Raw genomic sequence first — 22,185 nt, 5'->3', positions numbered from 1 at the left:
GCGATTGCAGAGAGGTGGGGCAGAGAGGGGCGGGGCTAGTGCAGAGAGGCGGGGCAGAGCGGGGAGGGGCGGGGCAGGACAGTACAGGCCGGGTAAAATGAGAGGGCTGGACTGGAGAGTGAGTGTTGGGGCGGAGCTAGAGTCTGGGTTCAACGCGCCGCAGTCCGGGTCTTGGTCCAGGAAAAAGTTGCATGCACTAGGGGCATCCCGCCTGTCTGGTGAAAGGAACAGCAGCGCACAGGGTGGGAGGGCTTCCGATTTTAGCAGGGCGGCTTCCGGAAGGCGGAGCTCCAACCCCATTTCCTTTCTCTGGGCTGGTTCTGGCCCAGCTGCACCTGCGTGTGGCCCTGGCTCCCCGGCTCCCTGCAGCTCCGAGGCAGCAGCATGGGTGGCGCGCGGGACGTGGGCTGGGTGGCAGCAGGGCTGGTCCTGGGCGCCGGCGCCTGCTACTGTATCTACCGGCTGACTCGGGGACCGCGACGAGGCGGTCGCCGACTGCGCCCTTCGCGATCCGCAGGTGAGGCGATGGGCTGCTCGGCAGGTGGACTGGTTCGGGGCCCCGGACCTACCTCAGGCCAGGCTGGGTCGGAGGTGCCCTAGACACCCGCGACTGCATGGGGAGAAAGGCTGGAGGTAGACAGACGACTCTGGAAGCCCAGGGTGCCTTGGTGGGTCCTGAGCCGCTCCCCTGCTCCCACTTCTTTGTTTAAAATAAGGGCTGAAAACATTGCCCGAAGTGTCCTGTTACTTCCCTTCGGCTTCACAGCCAAGAGCTGAGGTTTCTCCGAGCCAAGTAGATTGCCTCTCATTTTAAAGGTTTACCTGAGCTTTTGTGTTGTTATCAAAGAGATGCCCCTTACTGTGAGAAGGTTCTCAGGGCCTCAAGCCTGGGTTAAAACTTTGCTCGTGCTATGTGAAGAATGGATCCCTGAGATGCAATTCTACCAGCACTTTGTGGCACCTGACCTGGGAGGTACCTTTAAATCATCCGTAGCGTCCCTGCAACCGGGGTGTGTGTGTTGGAAATAAGAACCACAACCAACAGGAGACACACCCTTCTAAAAGGATCGCTTAAGTCGTGAAAACTGTTGGGAAAACTATTTGAAATAAAACCTGCCAACCAAAACCTGCCTGTCTCAAAGGTAGAGAAATATATTCGTTTTTAAGTTGAGGTTGGTGGGAGCTAATTGCCCTTCCCTAGAACAAAACTTAAGGCACCTTTAAAGGCAGGTCGAAAACACATCTTTGGGTTGTACAACTAGCATTTACTTTTCAAAATTTGCACTTACTAGAAGGGACCAGGAACAACCATGGATTTATAATCCAGCCTTCCATTTCCTCCAGGAAATGCTGTAAGAAAGGGGAGTGCACAGAACCTTCCCCTTTGGTCACAGAGGAAAGCAGTTTTTGAAAATGAGCATTTGCCCTTACAAAGCCTGATTTGTAAGGTGTTTGTTTATGTGTGGGTTTTTTGTGGTTTTGTTTGTTTTTTCTCTCTGTCAACTATTTCTATACAAGAATACTTTGGTGGGGGTTTTTTTGTTGTTGGTGGTGGTCTTTTGTTTTGCTTTTTTAAGGCAGAAGATCTGATGTATCCCTGGCCTGGAACTCACTGCATAGCAGAAAATTTGAACTTCTGATTCTCCTGTCTCCATCTCCGGGGTTGCTGGGCCTGACAGCATGCACCACTGCACTTTGATACTGAAAAGAAAACCAGGGTCAGACAGCTTTAAAAATAGATTGCCCACAGCCCCTTCCCAACGTTCTACCCTTGTGTTTGAGAGAAATCTGTTTATTCTTCTCCTTAAACTGTTGAGAAGTGTGTGATTCCTCCTGTGAAGTTTGTTGGTCCAGTAGAGGAAGGTGTTGCCTAGCTCTAATCCCAGCCCGAGCCTGCTGAGGTAGGATGATCAAGAATCAATGCCAGTCTAGACTAACCTGTCTCCAAAAACAAGTGTATTCCCCAAACAAAGACTCTCTGAGGCCATTGAAAAAGATGGAAACAGTATCAAATAATTCAACTTGGTATAAGAACCTGACTTATATAATATAAACTCATTCAATCATTACTAATGAAAATCTATCAGGAAAATAATATACAGAGCCCAGATGGACATATATAGAGAATTGATAGAATTATATGTTGTTTATTGTATTAATATATTTTTAAAACTACATGCTAGTGTATAAAAGTTATTAAAATACTATTTCTGACAACTTGTAACATTAAGAATAGAAGGAAGGGGCTGGAGAGATGGCTCAGAGGTTAAGAGCACTGACTGCTCTTCCAGAGGTCCTGAGTTCAAATCCCAGCTACCACATGGTGTCTCACAACCATCTGTAACGGGATCTTTTGCCCTCTTGTGGTGTGTTTGAAGGCAGTGTACTCATGTGTGTGTGTGTGTGTGTGTGTGTGTCCCCACTGGGAGGGGGATATCTAAACTGCTTAAAACAATGAACAATGCCAGGCAGCCATCTACAGAGCCTCTGACATTTGACTTAATATTTCTTTTCTTTATTCTTTCAGACTCTGGCCAAAAGAAAAGTGTAAGCAGGCTTTCCCACACACTGCACCTCCCTGGTCCTCAGTAGCGCCTCCCCTCCCACGGGCCAGCCTCCATGGCTGACACCACTTGCATTTTTAAAGCCATGACCTTCCTTCTTCCTCTTCTCCCATCTCCCTCTTCCTAGCAGATGCCAAGATTTGTAGCTTGTCTGTCCTGTGGTTTTCTCTCACACATGAAAATTGTCCGTGACCTTTAAAAAACCAAACAACTGTGCCCAGTATCAGAGTATGTGTTTGAACATTTCACACATTAAAAATAAAACGCATTACTGGTGAGTTCCGATGAATTCTAAATGGCTTTCTTCTTATGCAGAAGACCTAACTGATGGCTCCTATGACGATATCTTAAATGTGGAACAGCTTGCGAAACTTCTGTATCTGCTGGAGTCAACCGACGATCCTATCATTACTGAAAAGGCCTTGGTCACCTTGGGAAATAATGCAGCCTTTTCCACTAACCAGGTAAGCCTGCTCTCTCCACACAAGTAGCTGTGGCCCCATTCTGAACTCTTAGCGACTATCCTCATATGGCACAGCCACTTGTGCTCACAGCAGTGTTTGCTTTTCCTGCTTCAGAAAAATCACACAGATAATGACACAGAAAGTAATTTCTGAGAAGCTGGACACCGACATCATGTTCATAATCGTTCCCGTTCAACACTAAGCAGAAAGTGGTCTTTTCCTTAAAGTTGAGCAGTGCCTTCCATAAAACAGTGAATGCACCTAGCATTTAAGTCTGTGCTTTAGTGAGACAGCCAATCTTGGTGGAGAGGGCCCAATGTAGGTGGTCCTTCAGCCAGTGGTAACCACAAATCGGTGTAAGTGACTGAGACCCAAGAGCATAATTTGAATGTTCTTCCCCCACAGAGCATGGGGAAAAACAGTTTGTAGGTTTGGTTTTTTTTTTCAGCAGTTTTTTTTCTTGTTAACATTCACACCAATGGAGATTCATTTTGAGCTAAAAGATTTTGAAGGTTTTGCCACTAAAACTGATAAATGTTTGGGGAAAGACATGAATTTAAGGTGATTGCACGATGTATACATATATCAAAACATACAAACAACTGCATTACTTTATAGTGTGTGTGTGTGTGTGTGTGTGTGTGTGCGCGTGCGCGTGCGCGCACGCTCATGCACACATGTGCGTGTTTATGTATCAGGTAAAACAAAGGGAGCTAGGTCAGTGGGTAAAGTGCACTGTCTCGTGTAAAAGCCAGGCTTGGTGCCGTGTACTGTAATCCCAGCATGCACTGTGTAGCTGAACCCGATTAATGCTATTCAAATTGATCCCAGCGACCATGCTCGGTTTTTGCTACCCGCCCCAATGTTTTGGGTTCTCAAGTGAAAGGCGCACACACACAGCCTTTATATTTGGATATGTCTTAAACAGCTCACTGGCTCGGCCATTTTTTACCTCCATGTGGCTGATGTACCCTCCTACAATATTCCTGAGTTATTACTTACTAAAATCTACATTCCATTTTTGCTGCCCCCTCAGCTGCATTCCCTGGCACCTACATGACGACTATCTCTCGGTGTTCTGCAGCTCTCAGACCTGGTGTCCCTCTTCCTTCCCCTACATGGCAGCCAATCTCTCCCTCCTCCTCTGTCTCCCTGCCCAGCCTTTGGCTGCCGGCAACTTTATTTATGAATTAAAACCAACTGCCTCAGTGTTTTATGTGTGGATATGTGGATTCTCATGCAATTTTGGGGACCAGATTAACATAATACAAGCAGCGTTAGACCAAATCCAAACACAGTAATCCCAGCACTAGGGAAGCAGTGACAGGAAGCAGTGAGTGACAGGTAGTCTGCAGGGCTCACTGGCTCAGTGAACAAGCCCCAGATCCTAATGAAAGACTCTGTCTCAGAAATAAGGCAGCTTCTGAGAACTGGTACCTCTGGCTCATATATGTGACCGTGATCCCACATACACGAATGTCCCCACCCACCCCCACACATCAAAAGAAAAGTAATAGATAATGAAAATAAATAAGTAAATGTAAAATTAGGCCGGAGGAGACAGCTCTGTAGGTAAAGAGCTCACCTTACAAACATGAGTTTCTGAATTCAGTCCCCAGAACTCAAACTAAAGCTAAAAGGCAGGTTTGGCATACACTTGTCACTCAGGGCTGGCAAGGTGGAGACAGACAGTGCCGAGGCTGCTCAGCAGTCAGCCTCGTGTGCATGGTTGCACAGGTTATGCACACGAGTGATTAGCTTCCAGTCACCACAGTGCATCGTGTCGCATTTAACCAAGAGTGGTCTACTCTGCTTCATGCATCGTGCGTCTTTTATCCTGTCTGTGTGTTCCATGAGTCCCTATGTGTGTGCCTACAAAGATCCTCACTCTTTATTTATTGAACAGTGTCTTAGTCAGGGCTTCTACTTCTGTGAAGAGACACCGTGACCATGGCAACTCTTATAATGGAAAACATTTCATTGGGGTTAGCTTACAGTTCAGAGGTTTCGTCCATTATTGTCTCAGAGGGAAGCATGGCAGCCTGCAGGCAGACATGGGGCTGGAGAAGGAGCTGAGAGGTCTTCATCAGGATCAGCAGGCAGCAGGCAGGTAGGGAAACTAAGCCACTAGGCCTGGCCTGAGCATCTAAAACCTCAAAGCCATCCTCCAGTGACATACCTTCTCCAGTAAGGCCACACCCACTCCGAGGCCACACCTCCTAATAAGGCTTCTTCCTATGGGCCTATGGGGGCCATTTTCATTCAAACCACCACAAACAGCATAGAAAACATCATGTGGGGAAGGATGGAACACTTTATGAAAATCTATAACAGTTTTACAAGGCATTAAGTTACTGGCCCCAACTGATCCCAAGTGACCCTAATAATAAACATGGTTTTCTCAGCCAATATCCATAAATAGTTATTTTCAGATTCTGTGTTTGCTGCTTTCAGCAAATGATTAATGATAATAACATGCATTATTCTGGGTCAGGGGCAAGAAAATACATAACCCAAGATTGCAGCTGCACATTAGTTTAGGTTGTAAGCATTGATTGCTGATTGCTCGGGAACTCAAGGCAAGGTTGGTTGTGACAGTTTTCTCTTAAAGCAGGTAAAAACAGTTTGAGTACACAGTAAGCTAGCAATCTGAAGTGACTTCCAGGTGTATTATTAACTTCAGCTATTAGATCCAGCAAAAAAATCCAGTCTTAAAATATAAGGTATTTCAGAATATTGCATGTCTATCCTTAGTTAAGTCCCAGCTAAAGAAAGAGCTGTCTCAGAAAAATAAATAAATAAGGAGTGACTCACACACACAATATAAGTAAGAAAAGTCTCTAAAAGGAAGATTTGTATATGTGAAGATCATTTCTCTAGTGTTAATTTTAGTTGCATTTCTAGATGCATGAAATCAGCAAAAGGGCTGCATATTGAAACAATGGTCCATTTTTTTCCTCTCTCTTAGGCCATTATTCGTGAGTTGGGTGGTATCCCAATTGTTGGAAACAAAATCAACTCCCTGAACCAAAGTATTAAAGAGAAAGCTTTAAATGCACTGAATAACCTGAGTGTGAATGTTGAAAATCAAACTAAGATAAAGGTAAGTTGTCGGGGTAGAAATTCCTCAGGTGTCTGTACAAAGAGAACGCCAATTGGGGGTAGGCAGTGAAGCTAACAGTGCTCTGTAACCTCGTGGGCAACGACTACCTTTAAAGAAGGGACGTCTTCTTTTGAACTGTGTAAAGGTTGTCTGTGCACTATTCAGATGTTGATTTCAGTGCAGAAAGCTGGGCCCTGAAGATCTGTGGTATTGTTATCTTAGTGAAGCTTCTCCATCACCTTTTGGATCCATAAAGGGCTGAGGGCCTGTAGCAGGGCAGGAGAGTATAGGAAGGACACTCGGGTGGAGATAGGAACTCTGGGAAAGATTCAGGCTCAGAGATTCACCAGCCAGAGAGGAGGTCAGACTGAGTGAGAGGTAACAGGCCATGTGGCCTAGAATAAATGGGTTAATTAAGTAAGACAAGCTAGCTGGGAGGTAGCCTTGCTACGGCCTAAGCTTTCATAAATAATAATGTCTCTGTGTCATTATTGGGAGCTGGCAGGTCTAGACAGTCTGACCAGGAGCTAAAGCAGTGCTATCCCCTAGGCACTGTGGCTGGATTTCCGTTTAATTCAGGGGTGCTAAAAGAGTGAAGCCAGATGTGTGAGCATACACCAGCAGAAAGACACGACTCAGTGTTTTTAAACTCTTGTTTTGTGGTACAAAATAGAGACACAGACAACGTGTTACTTTTGATCTAAGTAAACTGAGGAGGAGTAAGCCCTTCTAAGGCCATGAATAAAAAACAAATCTGCAGGAGAGTGGGGAAAAGAGGAAGATAAGCAACTGATGGGAGTCGATTATTACATTCAAACGCCCGGTCCATTGTAGGTTCCAATTGTTATACTCAGCCGCCCCGTCCACCTGTCGTAGGCTCCACCCTCACCACCTAACAGGAGTCAGTGCTGCTTTTTAAAGGATGGAGATACAGTAAAACTGTGACTAAAGAGAAACAGTTGGCCTCTGAGTGTAATTTCGAGCTTAAACACTTGATCTCTGTGTCCTTATTGCTACATCTATGGTGGCATGGGTGCATTTGGAGTATCTCACAAACATTAATATTCTGTATTGGACAGTTAGTTGATCGTTTCTTGGCACCTGAAATTAAGAATGTTTTCTTGTATTTTATAGTTTTTGATGGCATTCAGAGTTAGTAATATTTTTTTCCAATCTGGAGACTCGTGCTTCATTGCACTTCCCCAGCGGAGGTTAATAGTAGTGTGGAGTCACTCACATGCACACAAAAGCACACGCACGCACCTCACTACGTAAGAGCCGTCTTCAGCTAAACTTAGGCCTTTGGTTCTCAGCACAATGCCAGGTTATTAGCAAAGGCAGCTTTAAATAAGACGGTCACCAAAGTTGGAGGGCCAGACACAAGTGCCATCTTTTCTGAAGAACTCATTCATCCTGAGCCGTCAACCCTCCTCTACATGCAGAAAAGTAGCCACTCGGTAGACGTTTCTGGAGAGCCAGAGCTGCTCAGTGGTTCTCTCTCACCTTCAGATATACGTCCCTCAAGTCTGTGAAGACGTCTTTGCTGATCCCCTGAACTCTGCGGTGCAGCTGGCTGGACTGAGGCTGCTGACAAACATGACGGTCACCAACGACTACCAGCACCTGCTCAGCAGCTCCGTTGCTAGCCTGTTCCACCTGCTGCTTCTGGGAAATGGAAGCACCAAGGTAGGCTGTGCAGCAGGCCGCCCTGAAGAGCTGGGCAGTACACTTACTGAGATTGAATTCCCTGTCCTCATGTGCTGCCACACACCTTAAATCCCAGCACTCTAGAGGCAGGCAGATCTCTGTGAGTTGGAGGTCTGCCTAGTCTAAGTAATGAGTTCCAGAAAGGGAAAAAAAAAAAAAGATGTGACATGCTAGACCATATTTCATCCCTGTGATGTCCTGACAAGATAGTGGTGCCTTTGATCCCAGCAGAGGTAGGTATCTCCGTGTGAGTTCACAGTCAGCCCGATCTATATAGCAAATCCCGACAGGCAGGACTACATAGAGAAACCCTGTATCCAAAAGAAAAAATAGTCCACTTAAAGTTTATAAAAATACTGCCGGGCATGGTGGCACACACCTGTAGTGCCAGCACTTGGGAGGCAAAGGCAGGCGAATTTCTGATTTTGAAGCTAGCCTGGTCTACAGAGTGAGTTCCAGGACAGCCAAGACTACACAGAGAAACCCTGTCTTGGAAAAAAAAAAAAACTTATAGAAGCCCAAGAAAGTGTATTACGTTTATCCCTAATACTGAGTTGCAGAGTCCGTTTGTGGCGATCACGTGCTATTTCTTGCCTCGGGTAGGTAGCCTTTTTCTGAGAATCAGTAAAATCATGTTCTTCTGGGATCCCTGGCGACATTACCCAGAAGTAGGAAGTAAAGGATTCTGAGAGACCGGACAGGAGGTTGCAGCCTGTTTACCTCAGGACTGACCAGTTGCTAGGGTTAGCATATGAAGTGAAGGGTCCACTGGCTTCTTTCTCCTGTGAGGTCTGTACTTGTTTTATGTGTGTTTCTTGCCCCTCCTCCCCAGCTTCCTTCCCCCTTAACCCTCCCTGCCTGCCCCACTTAGCCTTCTCCTCCACACTGTCCCTCTCCCTTTTCCTGTCACATGCAGTCCATTGCCATTGTCGTCATTATTATTACACTTAGGTTTAGGAAGGGAGGCACGTGTCGAGGTCAGATGACACCTCACAGGAGTCAGCTCTCCCCTTCCAGCATGTGGTCCCAGTGATGGAACTCTCAGGTTCTCAGGCCTGGTGGCAGGTCCTTTGCCCACTGAGCCTCTTACCAGCCCCGTTTTACTTATTTTTTTTAAAGGTTTTATTTTTTATTGGTGTATAAGTGTTTATGGTAGATGTGTTTGTAGTGGATGTGTGTTTGTGTTTATAGTGGGTGTGTGTGTGTGTTTATGGCAGATGTGTCTGTGTGTGTTTATGGTGGATGTGTGTTTGTGTTTATGGTAGATGTGTATGTGTGTGTGTTTATGGTGGATTTGTGTGTGGTAGGGGTGTGTGCGTGTCTGTGTGTGTATGTATGTTTATGGTGGATGTGTGTGTGTTATGGTGGATGTATGTGTATATGTTTATATGGTGTGTGTGTGTGTGTGTGTGTGTTTACAGTGGATGTGTGGCATGAAGCATATGTGTAAGTTAGAGGGCAACTTTGTGGTATCAGTTTTCTCTTACAGCCTGTGCATGGATTTGGAGGATGAAGCTCCCGGGCTGGCCTCAGGCTTACCTCGTAGCAGAGGCTGACCGTGGGCTTCTTATCCTCCCGACACTTCAGAGTGCTGGGGTCACGGGCGGGCGGGCGGGCACTGCCTTGCCTGGTTTTATATTGTCCTGAAGAAGGAACCCGGGCATGTATTCCACAGCTGTGCTATGTCCCCAGCCCTCCATTACCCTCTTCACAAAATGGTTTGACTCAGCCATTATCTGTTGAAATCTTCCTGCACCGCAGCCGTGTGGTGTGAAGTGAAGGGAATCAGATGCAGGAAGGCTTCATTTGTCCAGTTGTACAAATGGAGGAGGCAGCAGACACCGATGCTGGCCACTAAGACCTCAGGAGACCTCAGAAAGTCTGAATAAATCTCTCATGTTAAAGTCCATTTGTATTGGTGTTTTTAAAGCACACGGTAGTATGTAGATTGGCTAGTTGTAATGGTAGACTTGTGTTCAAGCAGACAGTTGAAAGCAAAATGCATGGGTATTTGAATGTACAGGATGTGGTTTTATTTTTAAATTGTATTCATTATTTGCATATATGATGGGAAAAGGGTGTGTGCCACAGTGTGTTCATGGAAATAAGAGGACAACTTTGTTTTCTTAAGATTTATTTGTTTATATGGGTGTGTTTTGTTGATACATATATTGCATAGTAGAAGAGGGCATCAGTTCCCATTAGAGATGTTTGTGAGCCATCTCTCCAGCTGGGGACTTGAACTGTGTCTGGTTGCTGGGCTTTACTACAAGGGCTTTTCCTTCTGAGTCATCTAGCTAGCCCCAAGTCGAATTGTCTCTTTTCTTTCCTTTTTTCCTTCCTTTCTTTCTTCCTTTCTTTCTTTCTTTCTTTCTTTCTTTCTTTCTTTCTTTCTTTCTTTCTTTCTTTCTTCCTTTCTTCCTTCCTTCCTTCCTTCCTTCCTTCCTTCCTTCTTTCCTCTCTCTCTTTTTTTATTACTATTTTTGAGACCACACTGTGTGTCCTGGGCTGGTCTTGAACTCTCGACTCTCCTGTTTCAGCCTCCCGGTGCTGAGATGTGTAGGTAAGTACCACTGTTGGCTGCATTAGTATTTAGGAAGGACTATTGTGAAGATGTGCCCCAAGTGCCTGCCATCATCTGAGTACTTCTGGGGTTATCAGGACGTAACTGTGTAAGGAAGTGCCTCACTGTGGTCCAGTGCTTCTGAGGTGTTGGCACATGGGTTTTCTACATTTCCTGTAGCCCAGCTTATTTGGGTCTGGTCTAAGGCATACCCAGGCATTCAAAATTAAATATAAGCGTTAGGCCAGCTCCAGGCAATTTCCAGCCTTCCTCATCTCTCTTCCCAGTGGAAGATGACTTAGCGTTTTAGAACCCAAGAAAATGCTTTGCCTCTGTGCTGTAATGTTACTCTGTGCTGTAATGTAATGTGCTGTATGCAAAGCCTCTCCCTTTCCCGTCTCTGCAGCTGCTTTACCCGGAGCCCAGGAAGAACTCTAGTCAGTTCAGAGGCAAGCAGGTGTATTTGGGTCTGTAGATATGTGTCTCGTCTGGCTGATGAAGTCTACAACATTTTAAAAGATGGCTCGTGTCATTTTGTTGTATTCTTCTATATAGCATTGCCTAGCATTTTTCAACTTTTGGTGGGAACCTGGCCACCTGCTATGGCATTGTTTCCCCGTAGAATCTGAGAGTAAAGTTCCGACTTGCAAATGAACTTTTCCATAGTCATCCATTTGTCTGTGTCCATCATGCATGTTCCTCGGGATGCCCCAGAGTGACTTTTAAAGGTCTTGTTTCACTTGTGGTGGTGAACTTGCCCCGCTCTAACCATCTGTGCTTGCACCACTGACTCAAGGAATACAAAATCCTGGGAAGTGTTTGCTCTCTGTAGTGAGAGCCAACCACATAAATGGCCTGGGTCACCACAAGGTGGCGCCTGTGGCAAGAAAGGGGAAAACAAGAACTTAATGTTTCAAAGGGAACTGTAGCCCATAAATGTGTTTAGCCTGTAGAGGTCAGCAAGGTCACATCTCAGACACTAGCCAGCTGTTGCCCTTCCTGTCTCTGGTTGATTGTCAGCAGGCCATCTCCTAGGTTCAATGCTGTCTGTTTCTTACACAGCTCTTGCTCCTGTTCTTCTGCTCCAGGCTTCATCGACTGGTACTAGTGTTGCTGACAGCATCATGCCAGCTGAGATGTCCCAGTTGCTCTTGGGAGGGCACCGAAGGGTCAGAAGTCACTCTGGCTGTCCTAAGAGTTCATAATTTCCCTAGAAGCATCTGCCTGAACAACCCAATCCTGCATAAACAGGTTGGCAGGACCCCCACTCTGGGGCAGGATCAGCAGGATCCCCACTCTCGGGCAGGATGGGCCTCTAGCATCAGCAGGATCCCCACTCTGGGGCAGGCTGGGCCTCTAGCATCAGGCTTTTGTTTTTACCTTGTTCTCCTCTGCACTGCTTGACGTTTTACCACGACCATGTGTCCATTTTACTAAACTTAGAAGATGGTAAAAAATGAGACTAACCAAGGCTTTACATCTTCACTTTAATAATTAAGTTTTCGTGTGACCAAAGGAGTTGTAGGCATACAGTAGATGTAATAGTCTAGATCCAAGGTAGACCCTGGTAGGGTGGTGCTAGCCCAGGGGACCCCAGGTTTGATCCCCATCACCCTTTCCTCCAAAGTTCTATGGTCGGTATCTCTTGCCTGTTTAATTTGTTATAAAAATGTACATTCTGGGTCCTTCCTGGGTCTAGTGCAAAGTGGTGTTGTTGTTTCTTCTTGGCTTTAGTCCCCTCCTTCTTCTCCCTTTAATTTCATGTCTTGTAATTTAGTATCTTGTAAAAATGTAGGTTAATGTTTTACAAAGAGACATCTTGGGGCTGGAGAGGTGGCTCAGCACTTAAGAGCATGTGTTGCTCTGGCAAAGGACTCAGGCCTGGTTCCAAGCAACCACATAACTATTGGTAACTGCAGTTCCAGGGGTTCCAATGTCCGCTTCTGACCTCTGCAGACACCCACACACACGGTGCACATACATATATACTGTCAAAAAGATTCAAAGAGCGGTTTCTATTGTTTCCGAGACAGATTCTCCTTCCCTACACTCATAATGAACAGATTTAAGAGTGGAAAGATGGTTCTATGTGTGAAGTGTTTGTCATGCAGACATGAGATCAAGAGTTCAAATACCCTGGAAATGAGGTGCAGGTGGCCTGCCTGTAACCCCAGCACAGGGGTTGTGAGATGGGGTCCCTAAAACAAGGTGGCCAGACTGAATTGGTAAATTCTGGGTTCAAGTGAGGACCGTGCTTCAGTGAAGAGCAGGCAAGAAGACTTTGGCCTCCCCATGCACATACATGTAAGCATGTATACACACATATACAAACAGGGGAAAGGATGACTTAACATATACCATGCTTACAGTACAGAGAAGACATTTGCTTAGTTCTTGTTGTCTCCCCAACGGTTGAACCAGACAAGTGAAGTTTTAGATGGGCACTGATAATGAGGGCCTCTCTGAAAGTGGTGCCGAGCAGAGACTTCATGGAGAAGACGGAGCTAGGTCCTGAGGTGCAGACAGGAGTTTACGGGGAAGTGGGGTAAGAGGATGGCACCCTAGGGAGGAGGTCACGCTTACTGACCCAGTAAACCCAGTGTTCTGTTGGCAGGTTCAGGTTTTGAAGCTGCTTTTGAATTTGTCTGAGAATCCAGCCATGACAGAAGGACTACTCAGTGTCCAAGTAAGTAGATTACCTACCCGGTTCATTAGTGCACACATACAGAGATTACCTACCCGTTTCATAAATGCACACATACAGAGATTACCTACCTGGTTCATAAATGCATACATACAGAGATTACCTACCTGGTTCATAAATGCACACATACAGAGATTACCTACCCGGTTCATAAATGCACACATATAGAGATTACCTACCTGGTTCATAAATGCACACATACAGAGATTACCTACCCGGTTCATAAATGCACACATACAGAGATTACCTACCCGGTTCATAAATGCACACATACAGAGATTACCTACCTGGTTCATAAATGCATACATACAGAGATTACCTACCTGGTTCATAAATGCACACATACAGAGATTACCTACCCGGTTCATAAATGCACACATATAGAGATTACCTACCTGGTTCATAAATGCACACATACAGAGATTACCTACCCGGTTCATAAATGCACACATACAGAGATTACCTACCCGGTTCATTAGTGCACACATACAGAGATTACCTACCTGGTTCATAAATGCACACATACAGAGATTACCTACCTGGTTCATAAATGCACACATACAGAGATTACCTACCTGGTTCATTAGTGCACACATACAGAGATTACCTACCTGGTTCATTAGTGCACACATATAGAGATTTTGACAAATAGATCTGCAAAGTTATGCCCAAAAACATTCACAGGAATTATTTCTGGAGATGAGTATTAAGCATATTTTGTTTTTTAAAACGTCTCTGTGGCACCAGCAAACTTTCCATCTCTGGCCACTTTGCAGTATTTTTCTGTCACTGCGTTTTAAAGTTTGGTTTGGTTTGTGCACGTGTTCCTCAGCATTTGCTGAAACAACTGTACTGAGTGCCCTGTGTGGGCTTGGTCCTGAGCACTCAGCCAGCACTAGCAAGTTCTTAATGTTCCCATGGAACTTAGGAGAAGCAGCCATGTAACAAATTAGCAAGATTGTTGAAAACATGTAACAAATCATTGAAACAGTCCCTGTGCTCTGAAGGCCGGGCGGTGTGGACCGCCTGCAGAGCCATCTGCTCCTACTGATTGAACTAATGCGTTCTTACAAAAACTGGATAGATCCTAAAGTGGTTGGTTTCCCAAATGGCTACACTCTGGAGTTCCAAAGAAATCTTAGTTTTTCCCCTAACAAAACGTCATTTTCACTTGTAACATGGAATAAAAATGAAACATGTACCTTAGGGATTGAGGTTGCTTGCCTGGAGTCAGACTTTTACAGTGTTAACTAATGGATGCTGTTTTAAAATAGGACAGTGACACTGTCTCCTCTTTCAGGTGGATTCTTCATTCCTTTCCCTTTATGACGGCCAAGTAGCAAATGAGATTCTTCTTCGGGCTCTTACACTGTTTCAGAATATAAACAATTGCCTCAAAGTGGAAGGCCGGTTAGCTAATCAGATTCCTTTTGCTAAAGGGTCATTGTTTTTTCTGTTATACGGAGAAGAATGTGCCCAGAAAATGAGAGCTTTAGCCTGTCATCATGATGTGGATGTGAAAGAGAAGGCTTTAGCAATAAAGCCGAAATTCTGATCGGATGCTCCTATTTTTATCAAAGACTCAAACAGGAACGCAGTCTTAAGTCAGCACACAGGAACGTTCACCTTCCTTTAAAAGGGTTCTTTCAGCCGATGGAGTTAAACAGTAAAAGTGAGTGAGCAGCTCTAATCCAACTCGATGTTCAGATTTTTAGATTTTGGAGTAGTTCGGGTTTGGGGTTTGGGGAAGGAGTAGAGTCTGGAACCTTCAGAGGATGTGGATCACTTATGGGGCAAAACGTCTAGTTATGATCGTGGACAGACTGGCCATGCTCTGCAGGATTATTTTGAAGGATTCTAGTGCTATTAAATGAATATGAGGGGTTGCACTGAAGACACTTACTGAGGTATTTAACGGTTTCCTGACATGGGCTGAGTGGCCTGTCTCTGTACAATCCTAACTCCTGGAGTGATTTGCAGTTGCCCATGAGACAGCGTTAGGTGCTGAGTTGAAGACTGTGACTGCCACAACAAGGGCCTTGAACCTCAAACCAGTGAATACTGCAAGCTCGAGTCCACCGCCAACCCTGCCATACTGCTTGCAAGTCTGAGCTCATCATGAGACACTGCCTGCAGCATTTCTGATCAGTAGGACTGTACTCCCATTTATATGGAAAGTGTTTTCTTACTGCTTACCCCTTGTGTAAGATACTGCAGAGCACTCCAAGCTTCCACCCACAGACAGGCAGCCCTTTAAGAGTGTCCTGATAAGTCCGGATGGATGCATGGAGAAACACACCCATGAGATGGTTGCTTTGAAAGCATGCTGGGAAGCAATGTATTAGGGTCCCGTGTCTTTTTTTTTTCTCTTAGTAATGATAAATACACTTATACATGGACAGAACATTTCTAGAACGATACAAAAAACTTCTGGGACTGGGACTGGGTACATGGATATCTTTGTGTTCCTGTTTCTACCGTTTGGATTTGTACTGAGCATAAATTGTATAATTTTTTAATAAAAAGGAAAAATGCAAGGTGTACATAATTTCTTCCCCCACTGACATTATTTTACTAAATTTCATTACATTTTTCTTAACTAAAATTACAATACATACATTTTTAAATTTTTCCAATTTATTTTATTTGTGTGAGTGTTTTGCCTGCACGCATGTATGTATGGGCACCAGGTCAAAAGAAGGCATGGCAACTGGAGTAGGGGGTGGTTGTGAGCCACCATGTGGGTACTGGGAACTGAACCCAATACCAGTGCCTCTTGGCACCGAGCCAGTTCTCTAGGCCCCTGTAAACATTGTCAGGTATCTTTTCAAGTACTTTTATAATATTTACTTTATTTAGAAGATAGACATTTTTACAATGTATATTAGACTAACAAGAGTAGATTTTTTTTCAAAATTTATTTTCACTTTATACATACATCCTTTGAAATGTAGATTAGAAAAATAAAGTGAAAACCATTCAATAGGGTGGTTGTGTAAGAGAGATTTGGTGTATTCACGAGTGGAACTTACATGTAAACAGAAACAAAGAAAAACTATGAGGAAGCCTAAAAGAAAGAGGAAAAGAAAAAAACATGAGGCAGACCCAATTCATCCCAGGACCAGACCACAAATCACATGGGAAGCTTGGACCAGTTCATGTGGGCACAAAAGCTATGCCAAGGCCGTTTGTGCAGAAATACTAAAGCTTATCAGCTGCTTAAGAGAAGTTTCAGTATGGCTTACAGTAACACAGTGACTGCAGTGGTACCTGGTGGAGCGGTGTGCCCCAAGGCTGGCACCCATGGCCCTACGGTCCAGATTCATGTCCGCTTGCAGTAGGGAGCCAACGCTTGCCCAGTTTTCCTCAAGCTGACTTTAAATGGAATCTTGTGCATTAGTGCCTCTGAGCCATGTTCACTATTCTAAAGTGCTTTAAAAAATACTATTCTCTGCCTCGGGAGGTAGGTTAACATTGTCCTCTTGTACATGGTGATATTGGGTCTGAACATAAAGTTACTTGTTTTGGGGTAATCAAGTCCATGATGGGATGGGCGAAATTCCAATGAGAGGCCAAGGTGACATGCATCACCCATGCAAATGCATCAAATTATTGAGTACTCCCTCCCTATATAATATTTGCTATATATAGAAAACTCACTGTTCTGTCCCATTGGTCTAGGAAGCAGAAGCAGAGTGTACCTTCACTAAGACCCCGCAGCTCACTTCCTTAAGGTACAAAACAAACCTGTGAATGCAGAGGCGTACTGGGACCAAGCCTGGTCAGCAGATACCCACAGTGTTAAAAAATAATAACTACTGGTATTTCACAATGGCTTACTAAAAGGTACAATTGTGCTTATAGGTCATTTAATATAAAAATATATACCACATCCAACACACTAGTACATCTGTCTACCTGACATCTTGGGGCAGGGAGCAAGAGAGAGAGTACAGGGGAAGTAGAAAGTGAGAGCCGCCCCAGTGCGTGAAGTCCTCCCACTCAGGCTCTACAGCCTCTCCTGTGGGAGAGGCTTCAGTTATAGCTGGGCTTGGACAAGGTCTGCCCTAAGTCCCAAACCCACTCTTCCCTTCTCTGCCCATCAGCCTTGAACCTGGGAAATGCAGCTGTGTAGATGATGCCCTCTCAGAAATGTACATGCATGATGCTCATGGCTGCACACTTATGCAAATAGTTGATGCCAAAGAGCTTCTTTTCACCATAGTTAAAATGATAATTTTATGAGATGTATATTTGACCACAATAAAAAAAAAAACTACTTTAAAAAACAATAAATTTAGCCCAAACAACTATGTTCTTATGGTTAACAAAATAAAATCACTTAACATTTGGCACGTAAGCTAATGTTTTCTTCTCTCACTTGTAGCTCTAGCTGGCCTTGAACTTATAACTTGTCACCTGTCTGCCTTATTCTTTGGAGTGCTGGACTGCAGGTGTGCATCACCACGACCAGCAGTTTATTACCATGTGGAAGTCAAGTTTATCATTACATAAATATAAGAAAGGTGTGTGTGTGGTGTGTGTGTGTGTGTGTGTGTGTGTGTGTGTGTGTGTGTGTGTGTAAAATCTAGAGAGGTAAGCATGACTCTTTGTAGAAAGCCCCCAATAGAAAAAGAAATGGAACTTTAATGTCAGTTTTTCACAACCTCAGAAATTTTACTGCCACTAAAATATAATGTTTTGATAAAAAACAATATTTTGCAATGCTTGTATCATTGGTATGATTTTTTTAAAGTCTATATTGGACAGTTTCTTAAATAACCCATCCCTAGACTCCCACAATCTATGTAAGCTAGTCTTATCAATTGGCAAGTAATAATATAAAACAAAACACACACTTGCAGAAATTGTTTCCATGTGAAAAGTGTCATAATATTTGTGAATTTCTTAGTCTTTTGTCGTCACTGAAAATTCCTAGTTTCATGTTTCTTCAAAAGCTCTCTCGTCAGTATTCAAGTATCTCGACTCTCCATGCTTCAGTGTGAAGAAATCCTCACAGGAAAGTCCGTATCTCTCGAGAGCTTCATTCAGTTTCACTGGTGGCTCTAGGTAATGCTGGAAGTGATCGCAAAAAAGGGACACTTAGAATCCAGACATTTGATGGCTTTTCCAAACAAGCACTCAAACCAAAAATAAATTCAACACACCAAAAGATGCCCACATAAAACAATCCCCTTTCCTTTAAATGAACCATTAGCAAATCGGACAAACACGTCTTCTTACCCAACGGAAGCCATTAATTACTAAGGCACTAAAACTGTTGACTGCTGGGTAGAAATAAATCCATCCAAAGTCTATGTGCACATGGGCCACCTTGCATCGGTGGCATCAGATTACACAAAAGCTGATCATCGCAGGATACATTTCAGTGTAACTGGAATCAATACCAAGAAATGATACTAGACGACTGGATGTTAACATTTAAGCATGTGAGGCTCTGCACATCTGTGTTTGTGTGGACAAGCAAATATTTTTGGATGGAGAAGGGTGGTATCCACCAAAGCCCCCGATGAACAAACCATGTCAGAGGATGAAGGTGGCCCCCAAGAACAGACACTGCAGCCCAGTCCCCTGACTCCCCACATTTCCTCAGTGATCTTAGCACCATAAAAAATGGCACAACAGAGGCTGGCAAGATGGCTCAGCGGTTAAGAACACTGACTGCTCTTTCGAAGGTCCTGAGTTCAAATCCCAGCAACTACATGGTGGCTCACAACCACCCATAATTGAGATCTGACACTCTTCTGGTGTGTCTGAAGACAGCTACTGTGTACTTACGTATAATAATAAATAAAGTTTAAACAAAATGGCACAAAACATACTCCAGAATGTTTTTTGCACACTTGAATACTTTCTTAAAAAGTTCAAAGTGTCTTGGCAAAATGCCTGGCAGGCAAAGATACTAGATATCAAACCTAGAGCCCTGAGTTAGATCCCCAGACCCACATGGTATACAAATAAAATTGACCCTCTCGACCTCTACATCCATCCTGTGGTGCCCATGCTCCGTACAAACACCCAATGTAAATTATTTTGAAAGTGCAGACCACTTGAATATAGAATAAAATTGTTTTTACAAAGAAATTTAAAGTATGAAGGTAAACAACTTCATTTGTTTTTTAAAATACAATATTTGGAAGGGTTGTGAGAGATGGCTCCGTGGTTAAAGCAATGGTTTAACCACAGGCTCCATTCCTAGCACCCCGAGGTGGCTGAAAACTGTTTGTAACTCCAGTCCCATCAATCAGATGCCCGCTTCTGGCCCTCTTGGGCACCAGGCACACATGTGTTACACAGACATATATGCAGGCAAAACACTCGTGCACATAAAAACATTTTTAAAAACACACAGAAAACTAGAGAATCGTTGTGATGTGGTAAAAAGAACAATTTAAGAGAAATATATAGCTACACCACCAGAGGTTTAAGCACACTAATAAATACTTCTACTAATTATTAGAGAATTTCATACACGTGTGCAATCTATTTCAATAACATCCACTCCTTATCCCCTCCCTTATCTCCTCCCAGACCCGCCCCATTCCAACTTCATCCCCCTTTTTAAAAGTTATTTCCCTCTGACCTAAATCTCTACGCTGTATAATAGCTTTTTTTTTTTCCTTAATGGATTCGAAGTTTCTTTTTCCCTACCTACTTAGAAAGGTAGCATTTAGAAGTTAGAAAACAAGTCAACGTTTCTGAACTAGTCACCAGTGGGGAGTCTGTCTCTCCCCTTCTGTGAAGACTATCTTCTAGGTATCTACAGAGCATGCCTGATAGTGAACGAGACAAAAGTCTTACCCTCCTAATACAGAGACCAACACAAAAGGAAACAAGGGGGGAAGAAAGTGCTGGAAATGGGGTCTGTCTTAAAGACAGTAATCTCAGGGGCCCTCCCAAGAAAGTCCCCTCTAAGCAAATAGCTTGGGCTGTTCAGGGCACTGTAGGCAAGCAGGTTTTCATCCCAAGCATGAGGCTCCCAGGTCACGCTGTGTTGTGATTTGATTCAAACTGTAAAAGTCTTCTATAGAGATGAGCAGAGTGCACCGGGCAATGTGTGGAATGAAGGCTGAGCTGTCTGTGAGGGTGAAGAGGAAGGTGGTTCTGGCTAGAGGAGGAGACAGCTTATATGTAAATATGGCTGGGGAAAGAGCTGATCTAGAAAGGTGAAAGAATCCAGACAGTAGGAAGATTAAGGGACAGGAAACGGGAAAGAATTCCTTCACCAACCCCCAGTTTACATTCCCCACTGACTTTAGACCCAACTAATAAATCCACAGTAAAGACTGCCTGCGCAGCAATTCCACCCTTTCCTGAGCAGCATCCCAGACAGGAATAGAGCAGCTAATGAACAGTCAAGCCAGCAGCAGTTAAGGCAGCAGTTAAGCCAGAAGGATGCTTTAAACTTCTATAACTTTCTAATACTCCCTCTACTGAGCCATCTGTCCAGCCCCAAGCTTATCTTTCTGAATGCCTGCACTTGAAATCTGCCCACGGTGTTTACTGCTTATTATTGAGTCACCCTGATTCTGATCTAACCTGCAATTGTCTTCTGTGACTTACGATCCCAGCTACACAGGAGTCAAGGTCTCTAGAAGCAACTCCAGACTGCCCAGCCAGGAGTGCTGGGCTGCATCTCCTCATTGCAGGACGGGGCCAGGCCTGCTGCCTGCAACACTCAATCCTTTCCAGGAGTGAGGAGAAAATCAACAAAATATAAAAGTCAGGAAGCTTTTCTTGGGGCTTAACATGTAATTTTCCTCTCTGTTTATTTCCTGCCTGCAGCTATGTTTAGAGGGTCGCTGACAGCATTCGACCAACTACTAAATAATTAGGTGTTGCAGCCTATTTGATCACACTGTGAATCCCAAGATTGTGTTATTTACTGAAAAACCCTGTTTCTAGTTGTGGTATGGCTCAACCTTAGCACACACCTTTCATCCCTCTGGCTGGAATACAGACACACCCTTACTACACACCTTTAGTCCCAAACAATGAAGGTAGCTTTAGTTTGTAGAAGGATGCACCCATGTTTGAAAGTGATGTCTAATTGAATGGCAGAAAAAGTGATGAATCAGAGAAAGATTTGACAGAATAGGATATGCCCAGCTCTCAGAAGAGAGAGGAAAGGGAAGCTACTTAAGAGAGCAAGAGAGGGAGAGGGAGAGGGAGAGGGAGAGGGAGAGGGAGAGGGAGAGGGAGAGGGAGAGGAAGAGGGAAAGGGAGTGTGTGAAAAGAGGCAGTTTTAAAAGAGGACAATCAATCCCAGCACTCGGGAGGCAGAGGCAGGCGGATTTCTGAGTTCGAGGCCAGCCTGGTCTACAAAGTGAGTTCCAGGACAGCCAGGGCTACACAGAGAAACCCTGTCTCAAAAAACCAAAAAGAAAGAAAGAAAGAGAGAGAGAGAGAGAGAGAGAGAGAGAGAGAGAGAGAGAGAGAGAGAAAGAAAGAAAGAAAGAAAGAAAGAAAGAAAGAAAGAAAGAAAGAAAGAAAGAAAGAGAAATCCGGCCTACATAGGGCCACAAGCCTCTTCCGGTCAGAAAAGCATCGGGGCAGCTGGGGCGCAGGGTCGGCTGACACTCGCCAGCTACCCACAACACCCGCCACAGGATCTTAAGACTTCTGGTGAGTGGAACACAGCTTCTGCTCCAATCCAATTGCGCGCGGGACCTGAGACTGCATTAGTTAGGGAAGCAGAAACCGGCCTGAGTAGGGCCACAGGCCTCATCCGGCCGGAATAGCGCCGGGGTAGCTGGAGCGCAGAGTTGCCTGACACCCGCCAGCTACCCACGACCCCCGCCGCAGGATTTTGGGACTGCTGGTGAGTGGAACACAGCTTCTGCTCCAATCTTTAAACAGTGACAACGATAACAACTAACCCCAGAGATTACCAGATGGTGAAAGGTAAACGTAATAATCTTACTAACAGAAACCAAGACCACTCACCATCATCAGAACCCAGCACCCCCACTTCGCCCAATCCAGGGCACCCCAACACACCGGAAAAGCTAGACACGGATCTAAAAGCATATCTCCTGATGATGGTAGAGGACTTCAAG

The 22,185-nt window shown here is 44.6% G+C and overlaps 2 protein-coding genes across 5 annotated transcripts in view; one reads left to right on the top strand and one right to left on the bottom strand.

Moving 5' to 3' along the window:
- Positions 1 to 130: 130 nt before the first annotated feature.
- On the top strand, positions 131 to 15,615 carry Armc10 (armadillo repeat containing 10). The gene is made up of 6 exons (XM_021162895.3): positions 131 to 517; positions 2,880 to 3,028; positions 5,997 to 6,131; positions 7,641 to 7,817; positions 13,016 to 13,087; positions 14,406 to 15,615. The coding sequence occupies exons 1-6, from the start codon at positions 385 to 387 to the stop codon at positions 14,658 to 14,660; spliced, it is 921 nt and encodes a 306-aa protein (XP_021018554.1). The 5' UTR covers positions 131 to 384; the 3' UTR covers positions 14,661 to 15,615.
- A 241-nt stretch (positions 15,616 to 15,856) lies between these two features.
- The window catches only part of Napepld (N-acyl phosphatidylethanolamine phospholipase D), a 44,513-nt gene continuing 38,184 nt past the window's right edge, over positions 15,857 to 22,185 (bottom strand). For all 4 annotated transcript variants that reach the window (XM_021162845.3, XM_021162843.3, XM_029477751.2 and 1 more), the window contains exon 5: positions 15,857 to 18,181. In XM_021162845.3, the coding sequence (XP_021018504.2) occupies positions 18,047 to 18,181 (135 nt within the window). In that variant the 3' untranslated portion in view covers positions 15,857 to 18,046. The remainder of the gene's footprint in view (positions 18,182 to 22,185) is intronic.

The sequence above is a fragment of the Mus caroli genome, unplaced genomic scaffold (assembly GCF_978045245.1).
Source record: "Mus caroli unplaced genomic scaffold, Mus_caroli_1 scaffold_4, whole genome shotgun sequence".
NCBI classification, from domain to species: Eukaryota; Metazoa; Chordata; class Mammalia; order Rodentia; family Muridae; genus Mus; species Mus caroli.
The sequence above is the reverse complement of the archived record's forward strand: the minus strand, read 5'-3'. Positions and strand labels throughout refer to the sequence as shown.